This window comes from Phyllostomus hastatus, unplaced genomic scaffold (assembly GCF_019186645.2).
Source record: "Phyllostomus hastatus isolate PE091 unplaced genomic scaffold, TTU_PhHast_1.1 phas_contig_244, whole genome shotgun sequence".
NCBI classification, from domain to species: Eukaryota; Metazoa; Chordata; class Mammalia; order Chiroptera; family Phyllostomidae; genus Phyllostomus; species Phyllostomus hastatus.
Window position 1 is genome coordinate 2,435,298 of NW_025333796.1, and position 26,365 is coordinate 2,461,662.

The 26,365-nt window shown below is 57.4% G+C and overlaps 1 protein-coding gene across 2 annotated transcripts in view; it reads left to right on the forward strand.

Moving 5' to 3' along the window:
• Positions 1-26,365, forward strand: part of RBM33 (RNA binding motif protein 33) — a 73,175-nt gene that overhangs the window by 42,292 nt on the left and 4,518 nt on the right. The window contains exons 10-16 of one of the 2 annotated variants that reach the window (XM_045837788.1): positions 2,190-2,322; positions 2,640-2,983; positions 4,213-4,491; positions 6,403-6,693; positions 9,681-10,286; positions 22,676-22,885; positions 24,684-24,872. In XM_045837788.1, the coding sequence (XP_045693744.1) occupies positions 2,190-2,322; positions 2,640-2,983; positions 4,213-4,491; positions 6,403-6,693; positions 9,681-10,286; positions 22,676-22,885; positions 24,684-24,872 (2,052 nt within the window). The remainder of the gene's footprint in view (positions 1-2,189; positions 2,323-2,639; positions 2,984-4,212; positions 4,492-6,402; positions 6,694-9,680; positions 10,287-22,675; positions 22,886-24,683; positions 24,873-26,365) is intronic. The other variant, XM_045837790.1, reaches the window with a different exon arrangement.

Consider the following 26,365-nt stretch of genomic DNA (forward strand, 5'->3'; position numbering starts at 1 on the left):
CTGTTTGAAACTCTCTCCTGGCGCCCCTCGCCCAGAAGAGGGACAGTCAAGTGTTCTTGAGACAGTCTGAAGTCGTTTGAAACAGCGGTGTCAGTGGAGGAGGTTTTGCTGCGGGTGAGTGTTGCTGACTCGTGGTCAGGTGGCGTGTTCGGAGGCTGGGCGGCCAGTCAGACCTTGCGAACCGGAGGACGGGCGGGTTTAACTTCTTTTTCCCTGCCCCTTATTTGTTATCATCAGAACCTTTTGAAGGTGATTTGAAAACATGTTTTGAGATACATGTATATATGAGAAAAAAGGTACGTGGAACTAAAGATAGGATAATGTTATATTTTACAAACAAATAAATCCTGAGACAGTTAATACGTGTTCTGTCTCAGTTACCTGGTGAAGTACGTGTGCAAATGCAGCCTAGTTGATTGACTTCAAACCAGAAATGGGCCTGTTTTTAAAGCCAGGGGCAAGAACGTGGCAGTGGCAGAAAGAAGGCAGGGTCCCTAGCACCTAGTGCCCAGTTGCTGAGGAGCAGCGTGCGAGGGCCACGCGACGGGAGTGTGTGCTCCAGCACGGGGTTGCCGTGGTGGAGACATGGAAGGTGAAGACTGTCTGGGCGGGAGTGTCGTGTCGGTCAGGCCCCGGCCACCGTGAGGGAGCGTGTCCCTGTGCTGGGCCAGAGGAGCTTTCTAAGGAAGCAGTGTGACTGCACACCCTAGTCTCACTCACACACCCTCCACCTCTCAGTTCCTGGCCTTACCCAGCGTGTTCATTGATGCCTTCGGTCCAGCTGCCAGGCACGGGCGAGGGGAGATTGCCGCGCTCCCACCTGCGGGAGCGCGCAGGGACTGAGCGCGCAGTCTCCACGGCCTTTCTGGTCCGCACACGTCACCCGGTGCCTGAGGCTGTTTGTGTGAACGTTCGTGCTCGGACGAAATTTCTTCATCGTCATAGCCACGGGTCTTACTGGGTTGTGTTCACGCTCGTGTTCCTTTTGCACCACTCTTACAATGCCGTGAGCAGAGCACACCCTTAGAGTGGGCAGGCGAGTGCAGTTTGCACAAGTGTGTGCAACGTTACACACTGATGTCCCAGTTAGAGGGACAGCTCATTGTATTAGTAATAAAAGGACAGAAAATGCATTAGAATTTTATGAGAACAGAGTATGGTTTTTAAAGGTTGAGAAATAATGGCTGAGTTTCAAAGAATGAGGTGTTATTAAGTGAAACTTATTTCGATGATGTGAAATTAATGAATTCTCTCTGGAGAAGGGAAAATAACTGTGAGGCTTTCACCTGCGTACAAAAACGTGAGGCTTTCTTAAGCAAATGTGTGTTTTTAAATCTTTGAATTCTTGAAAGGCTAACTGGAAAACGAAATGATTTTAGTTCTATCTGTAGAGACCACTAGTATTACTAAAAGAATGTTAATCTGTAAGAGTTTGAATTTTCCTATCCAGTGCAATTCAACTGTGTAATATTCCTTTTGTAGTAATGTGGTTCCTTAAACATTTCACGTTTTTCTGTTTTGTCAATTTTTGTTTTAGTATAAATTTTTTTTCAGTGAGACCCAACTATATGCTGTCTGTAAGAGAATCATTTTTTAAAAGATTTTATTTACTTATTTTTAGAGAGAGGGGAAGGAGGGGAGAAAGAGAGGGAGAAATATATCAGTGTGTGGTTGCCTCTTGAGCGCCCCCTACTGGGGACCTGGCCCACAACCCAGATCTGTGCCCTGACTGGGAATCGAACTAGTGACCCTTTGGTTCGTAGGCCAGTGCTCAGTCCACTGAGCCACACCAGCCAGGACTCAATTTCTTCTTTTAAAGTAAAGCAGGTTCACAGCTGTAGCTTTTGGTTGTGTTGTCAAGGTAGCAAAGAATAACATGTTTGAGATCAATGTCAGGAACATCAAAACTAGAAATTTCCCTTTTCGGGTTAATGTGCAAGAAGGTCAATAATTGCATAGATTTCAGTAAGCTTAGTAATCTTGAGGTGCTGTGGACATAGAAAACGTGGAGTTAATTTTTAGAGGCTGCACTTTTTGACGTGTGACTCTCATGGCGGAGTCACTGGGTGATGCGTGCACATACCTGTGGAGGGGGCGTGGAGGTGAGTCATGTGATGTTCTCAGGGGAGAACTGGGAATCCTGCGGGTCATTTTCCTGCCTTTCATCTTCCTTCCCTGCTGTGCCGCAGGGCCCTCCGGAGTTCCCGCAGCACACCCCTGGACCCGTTCCCAGCAACTTCAGCCAGCCCCCACGGCTCCCGCTTCAGGACCAGTGGAGAGCGCCACCCCCGCCCCAGGAGCGAGACCCCTTCTTCTTAGGAGGTAAAGGATGGCGCGGAGTGGTGACCAAAGCTGGGGAGGCGAGGTGCCAGACACACTTGTTTCAACTGAAGTTAGCTCCCACTAGGGGATTTTGTTGAGAGTATCGGATTTTTGTGCCCTGGCACTTCCTCCTGCCATTTCTAGTGCTAAAGCTGGACAGGACTGGTATCTGAAGTGTGAACCCCTCCGACACAGGAGGAAAGCAGTTAGAGAAGATGACCGGTGAAGCCGTTGAGAAGTGGAGGGAGGACCTAGGGCTCTTTTCAGACACTCGCGCCTTCTGTGCAGCCGGGGGCTGACGTCCCGGTGCCTTTCAGTTTCAGGTGACCCTCGCTTCCCGAGCCATCTCTTTCTGGAGCAGCGAAGCCCCCCGCCGCCACCGCCGCCGCCCACGCTTCTCAGCAACAGCCACCCTGTGCCCGCGCCCAGTCCTTTGCCGTTCACTCAGCCCGGACCAGCGTTCAGTCAGCAAGGACAGCAGCCCGTGTTCCCCAGAGACAGGCCTGTGAGGCCCACCCTGCAGCCCCCAGGCCCCGTGGGCCTGCTTCACTTCAGCCAGCCGGGGTCCGCGGCCGCGCGGCCTTTCATTCCCCCGCGGCAGCCCTTCCTGCCGGGCCCCGGGCAGCCGTTCCTGCCCGCCCACGCCCAGCCCGGCCTGCAGGTATGCGGGGCCGGGGTCCTCGCGGGGCGGGGGAGCACTGCAGCTGTGCGTCTCAAGTTTCCAAAGACGGGGTATCATGTTTTTACTCTAGCCTGCTGAACACATGGGTTATTCAGAGAGTAAGGCTGTTGATTTCACATGCACTGTTGACTGCAGCCATCTCTGTTGATGGTATTGTTTATTTCTTTATTAGTCACAGGAGAAATGGAAAAGTGTCAGTTTGGGGGAAATGAAAAAATTCAGTTTAAGATTTTAAAATTGTATTAGTGGCTGCACGGCTAACATAATTAGGACATGTTTTGATAACACTTCTGCCCGCCCCTGGGAGAAGTCGTGCGCGGTGTACGGGAGGGGTGAAGCTCTGTCAGACGGCGTGCCTGCAGTCCGAGGGGGAGGCTTCTCCCGGAGGGAGGGGTGCCGTCCAGCCCTCCTTGTGGGAGGGGTTGAGTGCCCCCTGCTGATGGGCTGTGCCCCCGGCTGCCTCGGCCCCTGACCCCTGCTCACGGAACATGCAGCCCTTGCACTTGCCGCGCACTGTCACACTGAGAGTGGCGGTGAGCTGCAGCCAGCTGTGTGGGGCACGCAGGGCGTGTCCCGTGACAAGAGGAGAGCGACGGCTGCTCGGAGTGTGAACGCAGAGCAGAGTGGCCTGTCGTCGCTGAAACTGGCACAGTGACGGCATCCTCACGGCAGAGGGACTCCAGGGGGACAAGGACGTAGAGAGGAGACTAGATAAGCCCGACGCCTGGAACAGTCACCACTGACACCGGGTGCTCGTGTTTCCCCGTCTGTCCAGGGCACCCGTCCACAACCTGCTGCTCTGCGGTGGCCGGCGGGTGGGGTCCTGTCAGCTGGGGACCACGTGCACCTGTGGCGATGGGGATCCTGGGAGTCGGGGCGGCCCCTGTCACTGCACCACGTGCACCTGCTGCCCAGGCTGCTTTTACAGCAGGACTGTGTCCACACGTTCTTAGAGACATTGCTGCAGGAGACCCCCTAGAGGTTGTTTGCGTCCTTAGTAAATAGCTTCCTTAGGGCACAGCCTTGGAACTTTGGGGTTAAAGCAACTAAGGTCAAATAGAATACTGCCTTCAGCAGAGCACCTGACATGAATTAGTGGCACTTGAAGTTTCTTTCTGGCGTTGGGGTGTTTAAAGGAATGGCTAAATTGCAATGTCACAAGTATATGCATTTGTGAACTGTTGTTTCTCTTTCTTTTGGCACCAAAGGGACCCCTGCATCCCCCACTGCCCCCTCCACACCAGCCACCACCGCAACCCCAGCAGCAGCCCCCTCTGCAGCCACCCCCGCAGCACCCGCCGCCCCCCCAGCCGCAGCACCAGCCTCCTCACCAGCCTCAGCCACACCAGCACCACCACCACCTGTCCGTTCCCCCTCCGCCTCTGATGCCTGTGGCGCAGCCCCAGTTCAGGCCTCACGTGCAGACGGCACCGCCCCAGCAGAACAGCGGTCGGACGCAGTGCCCCCAGCGGCAGGGGCTGCGGCATGTGAGTGTCTGCTTGTCTCCGGCCGTCTGCCAGTGATGTCTCTCAGGGCACTGAACTGGGGGGGCGGAGCTCGTGGACTGGAGCAGTCTCCAGCTCTGAGTTAATTAATGAAACAAATGTAGTGCATTGTTCTGCAGTGCCTGCATGTTTAAAGCCTGTTTAAAACCTGCTTAGGAAATTGGTCGTCTTGTCTACAGAAATTGATAGCCTCTCTGGTGCCTCGGAGACTCTGTCCGTGTGGTGTGCTTCTGCATCTCCCTTTTGTGTACCTCCGTACTCCTGTAGTGGTGAAAGTCATATTTAACAGACATGTAACTTCAGAAAACAGTGCCGGGTAATGGTCACCCCTCTTTGCCATTGCCAGTGGTTACTTTTTTTATCCTCACTTCAGGATACAATTATTGCTTTTAGAGAGAATGGAAAAGAGAAAGAGCAACATCAGTTGGTTGCTTCTCGTACGCACCCTGACTGGGGCTTGAACCCACAACCCAGTTATGTGCCCTGACTGGGAATTGAACCTGCAACCTTTTGGTGCACTGGACGACGCTCTTAACCAACAGAGCCACCTGACAGGCACTAGTGCCTTGCTCTTTGACTCACAGATGGTCTCCGTCTCCCTGGGCTCTGAGTGGGTCAGTAAAGGAGCTTGGGGGCAGGTGTTGAAAGTCCTCCATTGCCGGGCACCCCTGCAGGCCCTGGGGTCCCCGGTTTACCCTGGGAGAGTGCCAGCACCTGACCTGTGAGGCTGCTGCACTCACGGGGCCTGCTGGCAAGTGCGGGGTCGGTCACGACCAGAAACACACTGGGCACTGCTGCTTCCAAAATAAGAGACAGTAGTCACTGTCCCTGCCTTATTTTCCATGAAATAATCCTTTTATAAAGAACCCATCTAATGGTTAGCCTTCTGGGCTGTCAGGTGCCATAGGTTTTCCTTGTAGTGCTGTCCTTTGTGACTTGGAGCTTCAAGCATGTCACTTAGTTCCTTTTAATCTCAAATTTTCTCATACCTGCATCTTTCTTTCTTAAAGTAACATTGAGGCTAAAGTGGGATGACATAAGAAAGGACCCCCAGGTCAGGGGAGATGGTGGTCCGTCCCTGGGTCTCACTTGGTTGAAGCGATGGCAGACCGCATACCCGGCCTTGTCTCCTGACGGGTTGGCCCTGTGAGGGGTTGGAGAGTTCAGGTCCCCCACGCCCCGTCTGTGAGCTCCCCCCAGGTGCTGGGTCTCTGTTAAGCATCCCAGGGGTGGCTGTGGCCGGTGGTTCAGTGGGTCGGAGCGTCTTCCTGTTCACCAAAAGTCTACCAGTGTGATCCCCGGGTAGGTCACGTGCAGGAGGTAACCAACCCATGTTTCTCCCTCACATTAATGTTTCTCTGTTTCTCTCTCTCATCCCCCTTTCCTCTTCCTCACAATACACATATCCTCGGGGGAGAATTAAAAAAAGTCCCAAGGATGAACGTGACCACGTGTTTCCTCTCGGATAAAACTCACGGGCATCTCTCTCCTCCAGGGAGTTGCTTTTCTAAGGACACTGACCTCATGCTTGGTGCTCGTCCCACCCCCCGCACTGCAGGGGACCCAGTGCTGGTGCTGCTTCTCTGCAGACAGGGTCCTCTGTGCCCAGGCTTAGGCCCCACCTGCAGCTCCCTGGTGTGAGCTCCACCCAGGAGAGCCTGTCTGCCTGTGGGGAGTGCCCCCTTGGCGGTCCTGGTGCTCCACTGCGGGGCGCGCTTCTCTGCTCGGGGCGGGGGCAGACAGTGCTGACGAACAGGAGGTGTGTCTGCCCTGAGAGAGAACGCACTCACTGGCTAGAATGGTTTTCAGGCGCCTGTGTCTAGTAACGAGCCTGTCTGTGGTCCTTCTCCCAAGTTTCCCGTGGTAATTGGGATTTCTTTCTCGTTGCAATAGAATACGACGTCTCAGAATGTCACCAAACGGCCGTTGCAGCAGCTGCAGCCAACTGCTCCCAGAAACAGTAACTTGCGCGAGTTACCCATCGCGCCCTCGCACGTCATGGAGATGAGCAGCAGCCGCTGCGCCTCCACGCCGGCCTCTCACGGGAAGCCGGCCAGCAGCACGCCGCCCCCCGCGAGGCCCGGGCCGGGGCCCAGGAGCACGCAGGGGAAGGTGGATGTGAAGGCCAAGCCCGGAAGCCCTGGGGGGCAGCAGCCCAAGGAAGAGGCCAAAGCGGAGCCAGAGGTAGGCGCTGTCGTCAGAGAGGTGCTGGGCTCCGACGGGAAGCCGCACGGCTCACAAGCGCGTGCCTCCTGCTGAGCTCCGACCCCCGAGGGCCGCTCGCCAGGTCTTTGCCCCGCGTCTCTGCTGGGCCTTCCTCTCGGCCTCCTGGCCGTCCCGCAGACGTGCACTCCGACCTCCCCGGCGCCGGCACAGCGGCGTCCCGCACGGACACGGCTGGAGCTGTGCGCCACAGAGGCTGTACGCTAGGGCTCAGCGGGCTGGTCCCCGGGCCCAGGCCGGGTGGGGCGCAGACTGGAGAGGGCGGACGCTTCTCGTCACACTCAGCCATGTTTCCAGCCCCCATGCAGCTAGGGATGGTGCGTAGATCACGGGTGTGGCTGTGTCCTGTGGCACTGTGTGACAGGACCCGGTGCTGGGCCGGGATGGGCCGCGGGCTGTACTTAGCTGACCCTGATACACGCCGTTGGTGCTCTGTGACTCTCGCTCGGTTCCCATGGTGCACGACGAGGGGACGAGACTGCTTGGACTTTCGGCCTTCTAACAGGAGTCTTGCAGGGGTGGGGGGTGGGCATTCTTAATTGTTGCATTGTTACTGATTTTTAAATACGTGTAAATGTAAGATTGAATGGTACATACAGGTCAGTACGACGTGGTTTCCACTTGAGATCTTACTTGCACCTTGAATGAGTTTCTGCCACTTGCTAATGTTTTGGTAGGGCTGGTGCAGCATTAGTAGTGCTGGTCGTGAACTTTGTGATGGGCTCTTGTTCAGTATCAGTGGGGTATGGCTGAGACGGACCCATTGAGGCCACTGGTTGTGGGGCCTCTTTTCTAACCCAGAAAAGAAGTGGCTATGCTTGTCTGAGGCTTCTGGGCAGTCGAGGTTCAGTCCCGGGCTGCTTCCCAGACGCACAGAGACAAGCCACGGGCAGCATCTCGCACTGTGGGTGCTGACGCAGCGTAGCATGGGGGAGAGACGCCCTCGGGGCGACCCGCCCCTGCCAGCACTGTGGCCCTGAGCAAGTCACTTCACTGCTCACAGCCTTGACCTTCCTCACCGTGGGGCGTGTGTGCCTGGGACGAGATACCGTGAAGTTCTCTTGGACTGGAGTAAGTCAGCGTCGGGTGTGACCTCCATACAGAAGGGCGGTGGCGTGAGGAGCCCCCTTTGGTGGAGGCACAGCGAGTCACGGTGTGTTACTTGTGGGAAGGCCAAGCAGCACGGGCTCCACCTGCCGGCCAGTCGAGTCCGGAGGGGGTGGGCTTTCCTAGGAGCTGGGGTGGCCGCACGTTCCTGACCAGACGTGTGTGTGAACACGGAGTCGAGCCCTTCCTAGAAGAAGGGTGGCCTCTGGCTTTAAAACAACATATGAAACAACAATGTAGATGTGTAGACTTGATTGGGGCAGCTTATAAAAAGATACCTTTGCTGAAAATTGCATCCTTTCAGTTTACGTAGCTGTCGTTCATACTGTAAGCCGAGTGGGTTCGGAAAAACTGAGTCAGTGCGCTTCACTCCATGACAGCAGGGTCTAAACACCGGGGCAGCAGTGCCACGGCGGGCGGCCCCCCGTGCCGCCAGCTCAGCGGGGCCCCTCGGTGGGGCCGCCCCCACGGGGGCCGCCTGGCCTCCCTGCGCACAGGGACTCGCGGGGGCCGAGCCTGCGCTCTGTCTTCAGCTGCCTGCTTTCAGCCTTCTGTGCACGGGGAACGGACCGGGAGTAAACTTGTTTACTTCTCACACGTATTCGGTGTTTCTTACAGCTGATTTTCTTACGTCCACACAATTGGTGATGATACAATGAAAGACACACCTGTTCACCAGCCTTCCCACTGTGTTGTGGGATGCGCTGGAACCCCTCCTGGGGGCTGGGGCACGCCTCTGCTCCCCAGCAGGCTGCTCCCCCCGCCACACCCAGCACCCCGGCCCTGCGCCGTGTGACCGCTGCTCTCCTGTCACACCTGCCTGGGGCCCTCACCTGCCTTCAGATGTGCTGTTCCGTGTCTGCCCTTGACCTTGCAGTTAGATGATCGACCTGGTCAGAAGTGCTTCTAAAATGACAAGCAGGCCCCTGCGAGGGCCCGGCTCTGTCCTGTAGGTCAAGGGCATGGGCTTTGGGGGCCTCAGCAGGGTCTTCAGCTACATTTTGGTTTTAATTCCCAATTCTTAACATTTATTAATATCTGAGCTCTAGGTAGATTAAACCTTATTACATTCATTTGTGAAGGGTCTGTGAATCCAGGGTAGCTGTGACTGCATTTAAAGAAAATTACTGTGATTTTTAACAAATGCTTAACTTTTAATAAACTTTCCTGGTTTCACGGTTTTGATGAAAGAAAGTTACCAGACTTTCTGAGATTTTGGGGGCAGACTGTAGAATGGCCGGGCTGACTACTAAGCTTTCCTTACGTACCATTAATATTCCAGCGCTGCCATTGGCAGCATTTTGATTCTGAGGAGTGTGTGAGTTCAAGGTCAGAGAGATTGACTTGTGCTGTTCATTACAGCCAATTATTCTGTGACAAATGAGTTTGAGATCAGACTGAAATTCTGTACGAAAAATCAATAGTTCTAATCAGGCCCTTTCAGGTCATTTATACCCACCTTTTGTTGGCCCGTCAGAGCAGAGCCAGACAAAGCCTGTGTGACAGCGTGGCCCCTGCTGTGGCCACTGCCACTCGGAGCGTATTTTGATATCTTAAACGAGTGGTTTAATTGGATTCAGACATGTAAATGAATGGAAATACACATCCTTTCACTTTGTAATATTCTGATAAGATTTTCCAAATTAGCTTTAGCTGCGTAATTTTTTTCCCTCCCCAGGGGAAGGAGTTATACCTAAAGTCTGTAAGCAGATTTTGAATAGTGTCTTTCAAATTTTGAAGGAAGGGTTTGTGAATTTTGCTCTTCTGGAGTTGGTAGAGATGACAGGAGTGGCTGCCTGGCCCGGCGCTGCCCAGTAAACAGCGTGCGTTCTGTCTTCCAGTTCCCCGAGGAAGACGAGGAGACGAGGCTGTACCGCCTGAAGATCGAGGAGCAGAAGCGCCTGCGGGAGGAGATCCTGAAGCAGAAGGAGCTGCGCCGGCAGCAGCAGGCCGGGGCCCGGAAGAAGGAGCTGTTGGAGAGGCTGGCGCAGCAGCAGCAGCTCTGCGCCCCCGCGGCCCCTCCGGAGCGGGAGGAGCAGCCGGTGGCACCGTCCCCGTTGCCCACCAACGGGAACCCCTTGCTGCCCTTCCCTGGCGCACCGGTCCGGCAGAGCGTGAAAAACAGACTTCTCGTGAAGAGCCAGGATGCCGCTCCTCCAAACCTTCAGCCCAAAACCCCCAACTTCGTGCCGTCTGGTGCTAGCATGCCGTACCCGGGACAGGCGGTGAGACCACTGAAGCACTTGAGACACAAAGTCCTGCAGGTGCAGCCTGCGGACGGGGACGCGCCGCCCTCAGCACAGACTGCCCGAGGGACGTCCCTCCAGGGCCGGCCCCCGGACGCCAAGCCCAGCGCCAAGAGGACTGTCATGCACCGGGCCAACAGCGGTGGCGGGGACGGGCCACACATCAGCTCCAAAGTCAGGGTGATTAAGTTGTCAGGCGGGGTAAGTGGAGAGGTCACCACGCCTCCGGGGTCTCTGCACCCTTCCCTGGGAGCACCGTCCTTCCCGGAGAGGGCGTGCAGTGGAGGGGGGGCAGGGTGCCCCGCGCAGCCCCGAGGACGGCGGGCCTGCCCTCTGGCTGGACTCTGCTCCCCTGGGGCCCAGGCGTCTGTGGGTCTCAGTGGACGGCCACGTGGGGACCCCTGGCTCAGACCGTTCTCAGCGTCAGCTCCTTTCTGGAGACAGTGTGTGGTGGTCGCCCAGCCTGTTGTGAGCGTAAAGTTTCCTCTACCACAGAGCGAGTCATTTGTTGTGTGCAGCTTTCGGTGCAGTGAGCCCTGGGGCACGAAGGGAGAGCACACTGGTCTTCCCACTTGCCGTCCGCGGACAGCTCGCCCCGGGTCTGTGTCCTGGAGCCCTTTCCGCAAGCAAGGCGGGGTCGTGGCCGCTTCCAGGACGGGCCTATAGGCATGTGCTTGTGGCAGGCGGTCCCATCAGGGGGCAGGAGTGGGGTGCGTGCTCCTTACAGAAGGGGGCTCTCTTGCTGTGGCCACAAGGACTCCTGAAGCGTGTGCTGGACCACCCACGTGAGCATCCGCTGTCACAGCGCTCCCAGCGTGTGCACTCGTCTGTGAGCTGGGGCGGAAGCGGAAGCCGGCCGGTGGTGGTGGTGACCGGACAGACTGCAGACGGCAGCCCCGGCGGGGCTGGGGGGGCGCTGGCCGGGAGCACCCCCGGAGCGCCGCTTACTGGGTGCGGTGCGCGGCGCTCTGCCTGCGGGCCCGGGGACCGAGAGGGCACCGCGTCTTGCCGTGTGGGAGGGGCTCCCGCGGGTAATGCACACCCACGTTTTTGGCCCAAGCTTTCAGGAAAAAAATCTTTTAACTTTTAGATTCAATTTTTACTTATTTATATTTAGAAACAAAACCGGTTATCATGTTCCAGAGTATTATTTTGCATATGGATGTCGTTATTGCTTTCTGGACTCACACATGTAACACGGAAGCATAAATGAAAGAATTAAAAACACTTATATAGATACAGAACTAGTATTAACCGTGTATAACATGCATTCTTGTTTTTCCCTTAGAAATTTGGGCAAGAAAGTGTGCATTGTACACAACAGAAGAGGATAGTTTTTCACGTGCTGTAAAAAAATTTGTGATTGGGTAGTATGGATTGGAAATTCCACATTCAGTAAGACCCATAATTGTGTTTCACTTCAACCTGCTGCTTCTCAGTGCCACTCATTGCGATTCGAAATACTGATTAGAGTGACTCGTAGGTGGCCTGTGTCCCCCAAATTATTTTACCGTTGTGCACGTGCTGTCTTTAGACAAGGAGGCGGGCTTCGTCTCCAGGGTCTATGGCCTTTGGCTTTTGACTTTGTTTTCAGCTCACTTTGTCAGTGTCTCGCCTTTCCTCTGGAGTTGTGAAGGGGGCCTGGGGTCCAGGTCGGGAGTGGCCCTTCCCACGGCCCCCGAGGTCGGTGAGACGTGAGAGCCAAGTGTGGGGGGGCACTGGCGGGCCAGGTGTGGGTGCGGCTTGTCTGTCCAGGCGCAGCTGTCAGACCAGCCCGCGCCTTCCCTCTGGGGGAAACGTGTCCCTGACTGAGGCTCCTACCGTCTTTACCTGCAGTGGGGAAGAGTGTCGTTTACATCAGGCGGCATCCTGAGGCCGTGCTGTGTGACTTCACAGAGCACAGGGCAACAGCAGAGGAAGCTGACACGGAAACGGGTGTCTGCCAGACGCGGAGTGGCTCTGGAGCTGTGTCTGTTCCTAAGCGTGGTGAGCTGGCCAGCAGGTCTGGGGTCGGCATGCGGATCGATCCCACCAGGTCCTCCAGCAGCGTGGCGGCCGCTCGGACCGTCCGAGGATAGGCGGCCCCCTTGTGCTCCTCTGGACTAGCATAAGCAGCGTCTCTCCATGCCGGGCAGGGGGCGGGGTGGGCAGGACCTGTGTTTCAGAGAACATAGTCATGGTGGTGCTCATTCCAGGTGATTCAAAAGGAAGCCGTTCAGTTAGGAGTTTTCTGTGCACAGTTCTTCCGCCACTTATTCCTGTCCCCTCTGGTCCCTCGCTTCCCCGTGGGCTGTGGCGCTAAGGCCCTGGGCCTGGGCAGTGTGGGGCGGGGCCGGCAGTGGCAGGGAGGCTCTGCTGGGCCTGGCGTTGGGGAGGGCCGCGGGTGTGTTGCGCCTGCGCAGAGAGCTCTGTGTGTCTCGGGTTCGTGCTGAGAGTGGTCGGTTGCTAACATAATTAATTCCCTTGTCAGGCCGTTTTTTGTGTTTTACTGTGGCGTCTGTGTGCCCTGTTTGCGCAATGACACACTGCACTGTCTTTATGAGGTTCCCAGAAAGATCGGCCCGGAGTTCACTGGGCGGGGGCGGGGGGGGGCGCCCCCCGCAGTTCTGAGGTTGCTGATCACAGTGCCCTCTGCATCGGCAGCCTCCCGGGGCAGGGGCAGGGGACAGAGCCGGGCCCTGCTCCTGCTGGGGGTCCAGTCAGGGCAGCTGTCCTCTGGGCTCTGACTTCTGCATACAGGCTGGAGGGGCCTCGCGGCTTCCTCGGGGTCCTCTCGCCGTGCTGCGCCCGGGAGGTGACAGTGCGGCGGTCCCGGGGCCTGTCCTGTCTGCCCCGCTGCGCTCCTTAGCACCGAAGGAGTGACCTCTGGGTTTGGTGTGATGGGGCGCTCCGAAAGTGAGGCCGCCTGAGTCCCGGGCAGGGCTTGGAGTCCGCCCTCGCGCTGCCCGTCGGCGTCGATGCGTTGTCTTACCCTCCTCGTCCCTCCTCTGGGTCGCAGCGAGCGCGTCACAAAGGACGTCCTGTGGCTCCTTTCTTGGTGTCGGCTCTCACAGTCACGGGACCGTGGTCCTCTGCGTTCCCAGCTCCTAGCCGCTCTTCCCTCCCTTCGCGGGCTCCCTTTTGGGTCCCGCCTGTTGTGTGCCCCCGGGAACCCCTGTTCACGGGGCGTGGCTGAAGCCGGGCGGCCCGGGGAGACGGTGGCTTTGGAGGGGGAAGCGCTGGGGTGGCTGTCTGTTGTTAGTCGTCCTCGGGCCCCAGCAGTGCCCTCGCTTTTCCGACCCCGGCTCCAGCCTGAACGAGGTTCCTCGGGTTGCGGGGAGGGATGGGGAAGCGCAGCCCCCTCCCACGGAAGGCTCTTCTTCACAGGTGCCCGCCCTGCTTCCAGAGGGCTCCCGAGGCCCTTCTAGAAGTCCCTGTTGCGGTTCCCACGCCGTCTCGTGTCCTGGCCACTGTGCGCCCAGGCTCCCGTGCGCTCACAGCGTCCACGGGAGGGCCGCTCCCTCCCGCTGGCTGGTGAGGGTGGGGGTGGGGGTGGGCGACTCCGGGCTGTGGTGCTGGGAGCCCGGGTCACCTGGCTGCTGCCCCGCGGCGGAGTGAGGCTTCTGAGCCCTGTGCTCCTGGCCGTGGTTGGTGACAGCTATTGTTGCCGCTGCTTCTCCCCTAGTGTGACTTTTTTCTCAATGAAGGCTAACACTCTGTTTCCGGTGAGAGTACAGAGCTGCCCGAGCTGATTCAGAAAACTTCTGGGGGCGCTTCTAGACAAGGGTGATTGAGCCCCGTGGTGCTGGCCAGCCCTGACGGCTGTGAGCGACCGGAGAGCCCGCTGGGGAGGGTTCAGGGGGACGAAAGAGTGGCGTGGCTGGGGCCGAACAGGGGGTGGCGGGTTTCCGTCATCCCTGCACCCACTCCCGGAGCGTGGCAGGAGCTTTCTTGGTGGACATCGTTGACACGCTGGCGCGCGTGCCCCAGGCGGGGGTGGTTGGCTGCCGAGAGCGGGTGCACGCTGCAGACGAGAAGCGTTCTCGCCCCACGCTGCGGCTGTCCTCGGGGCCTCGGCCCGGGGGCCTGGGTGAGAGCGCGTCCTTCAGAGACAGCGCGGGGTCTCCGTGTGTTCGCGTGCGGGGCCTCGCACGGCACGCCTGTCGTCTGCTGTCCCAATTCTGAGTACGCTGCGGAAGGTGACAGGGTGAGGCCGGGCTCGGGGGTGGCGCGGGGGAGCCTGTGTGTGCGGTGAGTGCGGAGGCCCCGAGAGCGCAGTGCCGTCAGGGCCCTGGGCCCGTTGGGGGAATTCACGGGGGGCTGCCCAGGACCCCAGCCACTGTCCTTCTGTGAGTCCTGACAATGTTATCTGTCTTCTCAGTGTGAGTATCAAGTGTCTGTCATGGCACAGAAATTAATTTAATGTCACCTGAAGACATGCAATTAATCTTTCGGAGGTTTTCATAATACCTTTACAGAAAGAGTTGCCAGTTTGGCGGATTTGGACTTTGGGGTTTAGAAAAAGATAAGGAAAATTAATTTTTCATCAGGGTTAATACGAGCTAGCAGGGCCACAAAGGCTGAGAAAACGGTTGGGGAATTTGTCAAAGTGTTGTCAGTCTAGAATAATGCTGCCGCGCGTCTGATGGGTGTAATCAAGAGTTGAGATTTCTATAGAGAGGGATTAATCAATGTGCTCACCAGTGAATGCAAGTCAGCGATATCTCTTCTTCACGGGCTTTAAGAATGAAAATAAGATTTGATCTGTCAAATTGCAAGATGCCCTGGTGGTATCAATAGGACTTTTTATCTGTACATTTAAGCCATTTGTTATAAATAAATTTGTCCTGCTAATGTTGGTGGCCACAAACTGCATTTTTGTAAAGATGAAGCTGATAAAAAGTATTCCCTAATCTTTCTTAACTCAGGTAGTACCTTTATACTTAAGGAAAACTACTCCAAAGGCACATTTTATAAAAGATAGTCATTTGTGAAAAAGCCAACAAAAATAACGCATTTTCAGACTATAAGATGCACACCCCCATGTGGGAGGAGAGGGGAATGTGTCTTGTAGTTTGAGTGTAGCTTGTCTGGCTCGCGGGGGGGCGGGGGGGGTGGCTTGTGTTGTTTACATCATTAAATATTTTACCACATTTTTTGCTTCAAATTTCCCCCCTATTTTCCATCTCTAAGACCCAGGTGCATCTTATGGTCCGAAAAATTCAGTAGTTCCAGTTTAGTCAATGTGTTCTTTTCTTGTCTGTTTCGGAGGGTGTGACAGACATTTAGAGTGGCACCCAAGTGCTCCGCCATGGGATGAGTTTAGAAGTGACCTCTGCTGCCCAGAGGAGGGCGTTTCAGAGTGGACTCGGGGCTTTTGGGCCGGAGTGTGACCTGCCATCCACAGATGGCCATTGGTCTCCTGGCCTTCGGGAAACAGGGTTCCGAAGTTCCTGACCTGAATGGACGATGTTCTTGGATTCGCGTCTCCCGGCGCTCTGGCTCTGTGCCCGAGTTCTAGAAGACCCCTGAGAGACGTGTGTGCTGCTGGGGGTGGGGGTCTCTCTGTCTGAGTGGGGGCGGCAGTCTGGTCCCGGCCACACCGCATGAGGAACAGCTTCTGACTCTTTCCTCGTGTGGGCTGCAGCAGCTCTGGAATTCATCATTTCTCCCAAGAATTGGCTTTTCCTTGTGCCAATTCGAAAAGTAAGAATTGTTCTTTCAGTTTGGGGGGGGGGGGCAGGACTTTGTTTTTGTTAGAAAATGAGATAATTTGTTACTTACATAGTTAAGCCTTGAGTGCTCCACATGGGTTTCAGAAAGATGCAAAAGCACATTATTATACTTGTGTTTCATTTAATTCAGCTGAATGATGGGGAGACCTTCTGTTTCCAGGGGACAGCAGGCCCAGCTCTTCCAGGGTGACCAGGGCCTGGGGCTTTCATTTGTAAAGTGAGGGTGACGGTGTTTGCCCTGTGGAGGGCTGGAGGGCAGACAGCGTCCTGCAGACCCTGGAACCCTTCGGTCACAGTGCAGGCGTGAGGCAGACGTTAGCTCCTCCGCCCCTCCCCTGAGTGACTGTGAAATTCTCTCCTAGCTGGAGGTGAGGACCCCAGCAAGGCCTTGGAGGCACCTGCTGTGGAGTTCTGTGGGTCGTTTTCAGCTCTGGAAGGCACACAGCTTTGGCAGCCCCAAAAGCGTGGAGAGGCGCTTTGTGATACTTGTATTTCTGAACTTTATTTTATTTTTTAGAAATATATTTTATTGATTATGCTATTACAGTTGTATATTTTCTCTCCCCTTTGTTCTCCTCTACCCTGTACCCCCCCAATCCCCCATCCGGTTCGCGTCCATGGGTCATGCGTATAACTTCTCTGGCTTCTCCATTTCCCATACTATTCTTAACCTCTCCCTGTGTATTTTGTACCTGCCATCTATGATACTTAGTCCCTGAACCTTCTTCCCCATTCTCCCCCTCTCCTCCCCCGCTGATAACCCTCCATGTGATCTCCATTTCTGTACTTCTGTTCTTGTTCTAGTTGTTTTTTAGGTTCAGTTGTTGGTAGTTGTGAGTTTGTTGTCATTTTATTGTTCATAGTTTTTATCTTCTTTTTCTTAGATAAGTCCCTTTAACATTTCATATAATAAGGGCTTGGTGATAATGAACTTCTTTAACTTGACCTTGTCTGAGAAGCACTTTATCTGCCCTTCCATTCTAAATGAAAGCTTTGCTGGATAGAGCAATCTTGGATGTACGTCCTTGACTTTCATGACTTAGAATACTTCTTTCCAGCCCCTTCTTGCCTGCAAGGTTTCTTTTGAGAAACCAGCTGATCATCTTATGGGCACTCCTTTGTAGGTAACTGTCTCCTTTTCTTGTGCTGCTTTTAAAATTTTCTCCTTATCTTTAATCTTGGCTAATGTACTTACGTGCCTCGGTGTGTTCCTCCTTGGGTCCAACCTCTTTGGGACTCTCTGGGCTTCCTGGACTTCCTGGAAGTCTGTTTCCTTTGCCAGATTGGGGTAGTTGTTCATTATGTTTTCAAGTAAGTTTTCAATTCCTTTCTCTTCCTCTTCTCGGACCCCTGTGATTTGGATGTTGGAATGTTTAAAGTTGTCCCATAGGTTCCTAATCCTCTCCTCTTTTTTTTTTTTTTTAATTCTTGTTTCTTCATTCTGTTCTGGTTGAATGTTTATTTCTTCCTTCTGGTCCAAACTGTTGACTTGAGTCCCAGTTTCCTTCCCTTCACTGTTGATTCCCTGTACATTTTCCTTTAATTCACTTTCCATAATCTCACTTCTTCCTCTATTTTACAACTGTACTCCACCAATTCTGTGAGCATCCTGATCAACAGTGTTTTGGACCCTGTATCTGATAGGTTGGCTGTCTCTGCGTCGCCTAGTTGCATTTTTTTCTGGAACCTTGATGTGTTCTTTCATTTGGGCCATTTTTTTTTTTTTTTTGTCTTGGCGAACCTGTTACATAGTGAGGGTCAGAGCCTTAGGTGTTCACCAGGGCGGGACAACCCAGGTGCTGGGTTGTGACACTGTCTGTGGGGGCGGGGTCCCAGAGGGAACAGTGCCGCTTGCTCAGCTCTCTGCCGGCTTTCAGTCACTGCCCCACTTGCCGCAAGCCAGGGGGGCCCTCCTGGTGCTGATTCCTGGGTGGGTTTGTGCACGTTCTAGGACCCCGTGGGTCTCTCCAACGGACTCTCCTGTGAGGCTGGGAGTTTCTCCTGCCACCTCAACCCTCACAGGTGTTTTCAGTCAGAGGTTTGGAGGCTTTATTTCCCGCACTGGAGCTCTGGGTTGTGTGATCTGTCTCGTTCCCCAGTTGTTCCTCCCGGTTTATCTGTGCGTGAACATGGGACCGCCCTGTCCTCCAGCCGCCTCCTGGCCACGAGTCCTCTCCACCCGGCTGTCTGTCTCCACCCTCCTACTGGTCTGGATGGATGTTTCTTCTTCAGCTTCTTGGTTGTCGGACTTCCATACAGTTTGATTTTCTGGCAGTTCTGGTTGTTTTTTGTTTTTAAATCTGTTGTTGTCCTTGTTTTGGTTGTGTGAGGAGGCAGAGTGTGTCTGCCTACGCCTCCGTCTTGGCCAGAAGTTCTCTTACCCTGTATTTCTGAACTCTAAATGGGGTTCACACCTGTATGAAAGAGTAAGCTTTTCTTGAAAGGAAAATGAAAAGTTAGAACTTCATTTTTTTAGGACTCATATCTGACATGAATACAGTCAGATGTAAATGATCACAGTTATTCAAAGTAATAATGAAGAAGATTTTTCTTTGGGGTGCTCATTGACTAAGTATCTGTGTTCTCAGTTCCCAGTTTGAAAGGCGTTGGTGTTGTGCACTTGTCACCCAAGTATCGGCACTCACCGAGTACCTTCAGGCGGGCCAACAGCGACCCCTGGGGCTGGTGCAGGCCCTTCTGGGCACGCTGCAGCTGGTTTTCCCGGGCGCCTGCCTTCCGGCTTGGGTCACGCAGGCGCTCCCTCCCGTCCGCAAGGTCTGTGCGGGCCCCTTCCTTCAGGCCGCCCTGGCCCGCCAACGGGCCTGACTCCGCGGGGCAGCGTGGGCCTCGGCTGTGCCCGGAGGCCGGCCTTCGTGGTCTCGGCCTGACGTGTAGCAGGCGTGACTGTGCCGTCGGCACTGCCGTGCCCTCGGGCGTGAGGTCGGTGTCGCTCAAGAAGCCGGACAGCTGCAGCGGCTAAGGAGAGCAGGGTTCGTGAGTGGGAGTGGAAGGGAAAGTGGGGCCAACCGAGGGAGGTTAGGACTCACTCGGTTGCGCCCGGTTGTTCTTTAGATCGGGGTTTTTAAACGCAGAAGCCTGCGGTCGGGGCGTCAGCGCTGGATGGCCTGCAGCTGGTGGCTGGGGGAAGCTGCATCCTGGCATGCCAGTCAAGCCGACCCCAGACCCTGGTCTTCCTGGGCAGGGCCCGCGGGCAGCTCCCCACGGTGCCGTCTTCTCGCCTGGTGATTTTCATCCCTCCTAGGCCTGCCTCGGTGTAGCGTTGGGCCCGGGCACGCCGAGGCCCTGCCGGCACGCACGGAGCCCCTCCGTGTTCAGTGTGCTCTGCGTGCTGGTGTTCGGACAGCCGAACAGCCCTGCGCTGCCCGAGTGTCCGCTGGGGTGTGGCTTGGTGGACAGAGCAGACTTACTGGGGTCTGAACACCTGGGTCTCTGTAGACGTTTAACAAGATAGCACGGGTGCCAGGTGGCCTTGAACCCTCGCCTCCCTCGCCTTGTCAGGCGAGCTTCCAGGGAGCCCCTTAACATGGGAGACCCCCCAGAGAGTTGAGGGTGCAGGCACGGCCAGGTCGTGACTCATATGGGTGGGGAGCCGAGCTGTGGGGGGCGCCTCGGGGGCCCAAGCTGTGACATGTCAGCCCACGGGAGGGAGAGAAGTTTTCAGAACCGCGTGACTTAACACGTATGTCGTGCGTTTATGAATCTTGTGCGGACATAGTTTCAGCAGGAGTTTAGATGAATTACTGTGGGATGGATCACTGGCTCTTAAGGAAGATGGGGACATGTTGTACATACCCTTAAAAATGTTTTTGGCGTAGAAAATTTCACAGCCATTGAATAATTGTGCTCTTAGCATAGGTCGTCACCGCCCACCCGGGGAGCCTGCCGCACCTCGGAGAAAAGGCCTTGGGGAGAAGTTCCGGGGCGCCCGCCAGCAGCCTGCTCATGTGGACCACCACCCCGTGGGGGGCCCGCCTTCCCGGGGCTCCGTCTTCACGGGGTGGGGGGGCTCCTCCACCGGTGGGGTGCCTCTCAGCCAGAGCATGTGTGGGGACAGCAGTGACACGCATCACTGAGGCAGCCACCGGACGCCGAGGGGCTGCCTGGCTCTGGCGTCCCCGGCCCCTTCTGGACAGTGCGGTGGCTGACGAGCCTCAGAGCGGCTGCGCCTGGGTCCCGCCTCCGAGCTTCCCATCCGGTGGCTCCCGGTCAGCGCCCAGGGTCACGGGTGCGGAAAGCCGCACGGTGACGGGGGTGCGCGCTTGTCCAGGTAGTTGGGGTAGGAATGGGCTTGGGAGGCAGCGCTCGGCCCTGCACCCGCGGGTGTGAAGGGGGCGCCAGCAGCCCCCAGTCCTGTTCGGCTGTCCGGATGAGCACTGCCCGTCCCGGCAGGGTGGTCCTAGTCTGCTCTCAGGGAACGAGCTCAGCCCAACTGACCCTTTTTCTAGCATTGACCCAGCCTTCCTGTCCTGGGATCTGTCTTCCGTGGCCGTGGAGTGCGGTCCGTTCTCCGTGTTGCCGAGTCAGTTTGCGGAGATGCCGGCGCGGTTTCTCTTCGGCGTGTCCACGGGGTGTGTTCTTTTGTGGCTGTCTCTTCCCCTGTGTCTGTTTCTGCTCCGGGGTCAGGGCAGCCTCGGCCTCGGGGATGAGGGGACGCGAGTGCTGCTCTGCGTCCTGGAAGGGCGTGTGAAGACGGGCGGCCTTCTTCCCCGGGGCAGTCGGTGGGGTGAGCCGCTGCGTCCGCTCGGGCCGGACCTTCCTCTCCGGGCACCTGGGTCTCTTCCTGAGTTGGTTTGGGCGCCTTGCGTCTTCTGTGGAATGTGGTGGTTTTCTAGATTGTCTGGTGTGTTGGCATGAAGTTGTTCATGATACCCCTTTTAATTTTTGTAGCACCGGTTCTGATCATCTCTGCCCTCTTCCTGATCTCAGTCATGGTGAAGTTCCGTTTTCTTGATCAGTTTAGTGAAAGGGTTATTCATTTCGTTGGTCTCAAAAACCCAACTTTTGGTTTCATTGATTTTTCTCTTTTTCCTGTTTACTATGTCATTGTCTTTCGCTGTGCTCTGTTTATTTCCTTCTATTTTTTTCTCCTAGCTTCTTCAGATAAAAGCTCACGTACTGATTTTACATGTTTTTTCCTTTCTGATATAACTGCTGTAGTTGCATCCCCAGGGTTTTGATACGTTGTATTTTCATTTAGTTCAGAGTATTTGTTCGTTCACAGCCTGGTTTCCTAGGGCTTGACCCTGCCACCACGCAGCTTAGCAGTCAGTCAGCCCTTGGGAGGACTTGGGTCGGGTCCCTGGGTCCCTCGGCTGGCGGTCCATGCAGGTCCGAGCCGCACGCGCAGCCCCCAGGCTCCTCCCTCCTGCCGCCCGGAGGCCCCGCACGGGGCGGGGGCGGGGGGGGGGGGGGCGCTGAGCCAGGCCCTCGGTGGTTCTCCCATTGCCAGGACTTCCTCACTCTCGTTCTCATATTTCGGGCCGCAGGCTGTCAGCTCTGTGGGCCTTCCCGAGCCCCCTGGGGGCCCCGCCCCGCTGCCCTGCGTGCCCTGCACTCACCATTCCGTGTCCTGTGTCCTGAGGTGCTCGTGCCGGACAGTTTTGTGCATCTACATGCTCGGGAGGGGGCGGCTTTGCCTGTCTCCCCGTGCTTCCAGGGCCACAAGCCTCCCTTCTGGGTGGCTGTTCCATCCCATTTTTTTCTTAGGTCCCATTAGTTGGGGCAGTTTTTCAATAATCTTACTGCTCCAGTCCCTGTTCCTTCCCTGTGTTTCGTTGAACTGTCTCCGAGAGAGGCGTTCAGGGGGAGACAGGCAGACTCCATGGGCTCCTTCTGTGCCCGGTCGGTCACCAGGCTCCTCCCGGAAAGCGCTGCGGAGCAGGCAGTCTACGCGGGGAAGGGTTCCCAGCCCCGATCGCCGTGTCCCTGGGTGCGTCTGCGCAGAGCGTGGTGCTCGCGAGTCTGCACAGGCTGTCCGCCTCCGAGTGTCCGTCTCTGTCGAGACGACGTAGCTTAGCTGGGCAGGGTCTGGCTGTCTGGTGCCCACGCGTTCTTCCTTGGCCCTCTGTGCCGGCCCGACACTGCTGGGGCCTGGGGGGCACAGCCCGAGGGTCCGTGTGCTGCCCTCGGCGTCCTGATGTCCGCAGTGCAGCTTGATGTGCGCTGCTTCCTGCACACGTGGTGGTGTTTACGGTCACGAGCTGAGGGAGCATTAGTGAGATGCAGAAGGCGAGGTTTCTGGTACTTGGGACGCTTTTACCAGAATACACGAGTTCCCCTTCTGAAATCATGTGGCTGCGGGTGGCACCTGTGCCTTAGCAGAGGGGGTGACGGCACTCACCGGCCTGTAAGCCCTGTGCCCCCAGTCCGAGAGTCCGCGCGCTCCCTGCTGTGTCTGAGGAAGGGCGGGCCGGACACGCGCCTGGGCTCACCACTACAGCCAGGGGTGCGAGAACGTGGGGGCCCGCCCGCCACAGGGTGGAGCCGCCGGGGAGGGTCAGAACCAGTGCGCACGCATGCTCTTGTGGTGTGAACACGCACGCTCCTCGGGCAAATGGAAAATGCACACAAAGTATGAAGTGTGTTCAAGTTCAGCGCTGTCCCGTGAACTAAGCAGCACTGACTTGAGTCACAGACCTCCCGGGTGGGCAGTCCACGGGCTCAGTGTTTTCGTTTTGAGGGGTTACTCAAACCCAGACACCGTCAGGCGAGATGCGTCCTGGTGGCTCCAGTGCCGAGGCAGGTTCCGTGTTCTGGGGTTGGACGACTTGCCTCGCGGTTGAAGGCTCACTGGTGCGGCGGGCGGGGTGCCGGGCCGCGCAGACACTGACCAGTCTGCTGCCTTGTTCCTTTCAGCAGGGAGGAGAGAGCGATGGCTTTTTTCACCCGGACGGCCAGCCCCCGAGGCCCCCCCAGCCCCCCGAAGTGAGACAGCAGCCTGCCCGCAAGGTGACACTGACCAAAGGGGCCCTCCCGCAGCCCCAGCACCTGCCGGGCGGGGCCCACGTGCACTCGGCCGGCCCTCCGGGCATCAGGAGCACCCAGGGGATCCACCCGGCCAAGAAGGTGCGCCTGCGCCCCCTTGGCGCCGTGGCCCGCGAGGCTGGCAGGTCTGACGGGAGGGAGTGCCTGGCGCACGGGCGTGCCCACACCAGGGGACGAGGGACCCCAGTTTCCTTGGCTCTCCTGCTGCTTGCAGAAGCACGCCTCCTGTCGTGACTTCCTAGTGGCTCGGCCCCGGGACGGCGCCCGCCACGAGGGTGCGGCGGCTGCCTGCTGCTCAGAGCCGGGCCCTGGGGACAGCCCAGCCCGGCACGCTCTCCCCACCTGCTGGCTCTGCAGACTCCACGGGCGGCCTGTCTCCTCCTCAGCACCCCAGCTGGCAGGTGGGGGTCCGGGGCCTTGTGGGCAAAGCGCCCTGCCCAGCAGAATGGCTCCGACCATGACTGTTGAGTCCGTCCCTCGCCCGGTGGGCAGCAGGGCCGTGGGCAACAGGGCGCTGTGTTCTCCGACCCCTCCTGCTGGGGCGGGTGTTCTCCATCTGTGAGCTGGCTTGCGGCCCCTCTCCGAGGGCTGAGGAGCCTTGTCCCCTGTGTCCCACGGGTGGAGGGCCTGCCTCTGCCCCTGGAGAGGGGCCCCTGCGCAGCCTGCCCAGAGTCGTGCCCCATGCCCTGTCTGAGGAGATGGGCCGGGGGGGTGGGGCAGCAACACCCGCTGGGTTTCTCCTGGAAAGCTCTGGGACCACCTGGTCCAGCCCGCCTGCCTGTGGTGTGCCGGGGCGCTTGAGGAGTAGTGTGGGACGTGGAGACAGCTCTGGGTCTGGACAGTGTCTGTGCTGCGCTGGTGCATCACCCCCTAGCCGGGTGACGATGTGGGCTGAGGGGGGTCTTCCGTTCTTGCAGCAGGAGACAGGTGGGCAGACCCAGCAAGCCGTGTGTGCAGGTGCAGCCGCTGGGGGTGCAGTCAGGGCGCCCCGTGGATGTGCGGCGAGGAGGCCTTGGGGAAGCACGCCGCCCGTGCTGCTCTGCGCCCGGGGCGGGCGCTTCGGCCCTTCTCCCCCGTGGCTCGCGCACACCGATTACCGGAATTCTGTGGCACGCTGAAAAATGCTGGTTTTTGCCAAGCTAACAAAAAATAGGCGTAATTCTGTTCCATTTGCACTGAATGGCTTTTGTTGTGTTGGCTGTTGCCATTTTTTTATTTGACAATCCAAGGGGGGTCCACCTGGTACTGCACGTGTTGAACACCCTCGAGGTACCCTGGGGAGGGACAGTCGCTGTCTTGAACGAAGCTCCACCCACGCCCCTCGTCCTGACCTCCATTTTCCTCCGGTGATGTCGGCGCTCTAAGCTTGGTGCTCTGGCAGAGGATATCGTCGCCAGTCTGTAACTTGCAGTTCCAGCTCAGGGAGGTGGTTCAGCGTCCACGTGCGCTGGGTCGGCGACGCGGTGGCTTGCGGGGCCTGCGTGGTGGCAGTGGCGGCACCCCCTGCGGTGCAGGCCTGGAGTGTGGAGGGAGAACCTCGGGCTCTGGGGCCGTGAGGGCCGACCTGACTCCTGAGGGTGCCACTTACAGCACGTTCCTGGGCCCCGGGGTCCTCTGCTCACACCCAGCACGGTGGGAGCGCAGAAGGGGCGTCGCGGTCCGGCTGCGCCGCAGGCCGGCCCTTCCTTTCAGTCGGCTGGGTGGCGGTGTCTCCTGCAGATGTTCAGTTCTCCTCTGAGAGTGGGCAGAAACCGTAGGAAATGCGTAGCTCGTGGTCCATTCTAATGGATTCTGAGTTATTTGCTCATTTTTATGTCTTAGCAGTTGTGCAGAAAAACGCAAAACTTCCCAACTGACCAGTCGCTCTTGTCATTGGCAGGTCCTCATGCACGGGAGAGGCCGGGGCGCGGCGGGGCCGATGGGCCGCGGGCGCCCGATGCCCAACAAGCAGAACCTGCGGGTGGTGGAGTGCAAGCCGCAGCCCTGCGTCGTGTCCGTGGAAGGCCTGTCGTCGTCCACCACCGACGCCCAGCTGAGGGGCCTGCTCACGTCGGTGGGGCCCATCCAGGTAGGCCGCGCGGCTCGCGGTGTCTGGGCGCTCTGTCCCGTGATTTCTCATCTTGGTGCGTGCAGAGTGTGGGTCACTGCATGTGAAGGTGGTGCATTTCAGAAGAGAGGTACTCCTGTGTTCACCTGCTGTCGGGACTTCGGCCTCAGAGGTCACTTGGAAATATTCAGATGCTCACTTACAAACTTTATGGAATAATTATTCCATCAGAACAAATGATGCTTTGAAATCCTTAAGTTACCCCAGAGTTTGCACAGGCACTCGTGTAAGTAGTGTTTTTCTGCCCCACGCTTGTTTTGTCTGCAGTAATGTAGAACTTGCGAAGTGTGCAGCCTCCTTGGCCTGAATTCCCAGAAACAGCCTCCCACGCTGACGGCTGTGGGGCGTGGGTTCGGCTTTACAAACATGGAACAACAACACGGACGGCGTTCCGGCCCCTCGGTTTGAAAACTGGCTAAAACTCCGAGAGCTTCGGGGTTGCTGCCGGGCTGTGGGGGGGACGGACTGTGCTCGGGGGCCTGTCGGCTGGGGCGCCTGCAGGCGCCCACCGGGCGTTCCCGCAGTGCTCCTTCGTCTCGGCCTTCCCGCCGGGCGTCACCCGCCCTCCCCGCCAGCCCACGTCCCGGCGCAGAGCATGTTGTGCGCATGACTGAGGGAGACACGAATCTGCAGGAGCGCCAGCGCCTCCTCTCAGGGCGTGCTGTGGCCGCGGCGTCGTGAGCGAAGGGAGCATGTCCAGGGGAGGGGAGCAGGCCCGGGCAGCTCCTCCCCAGTGCGTGTCAGGTCTCCTGTGCTGCGGAGCGTTCCCGAGAGCGGGGAGCAGTGTGCGTGAGCGCCGTGGAGACGCTCTGCCTCTCCCAGGGCGGCGGCAGGGTCCGCCGTGTTGCACACTGTGATGACAAGGTGACTCAGGACGCTGGCTTCTGTTGAAGAGTGCACCGTCCGTGGGCGGGGTGGGCAGCTTCCTTGTCATCAGAAGCACCGAGCCCAGGGAGTCTGCAGCGGTTCCCAGACAGGCCCCAGGCTTTGGGACTCCTGGGCAGAAAAAGAGCGGACCCGGGAGGGCACGCAAGTGTGGCTGTCCTGCTCTGAGACTCAGGCCCGCTGTGGCTGTGGATTTGGGGTCAGATCACAGGTCAGCAGGGAGCCTAGGCGTGGAAGTCCTGAGGACCGGGGCTTCCTGTGAGGGCTGGTGTTGCAGCCCACTGTCCTGCTGCCTGCGTTGGGGCGGGGGGTGGCGGGGGGCTCGGGTCGCCCTCGGTGGTTCTCCAGCACGCCCTCGAGTGGGTGCTGCATCCCGACCCTTGGCCAGTGCCAGCGGCGTCCATCGTGTTGACGGAGGCTGGGGGTGGTCACCGCGAATAGCAGCACTGCCACCCAGCCTTACTGTGGCCGTCTTAGAATCGGAACTCTGCATTTTGGAGTTCTGCCTCTCTGGGATGACCCCCCCAGCCCCCGCCTTTCTGTCCGCTGTTCCAAGGAAGGAAGGCCCG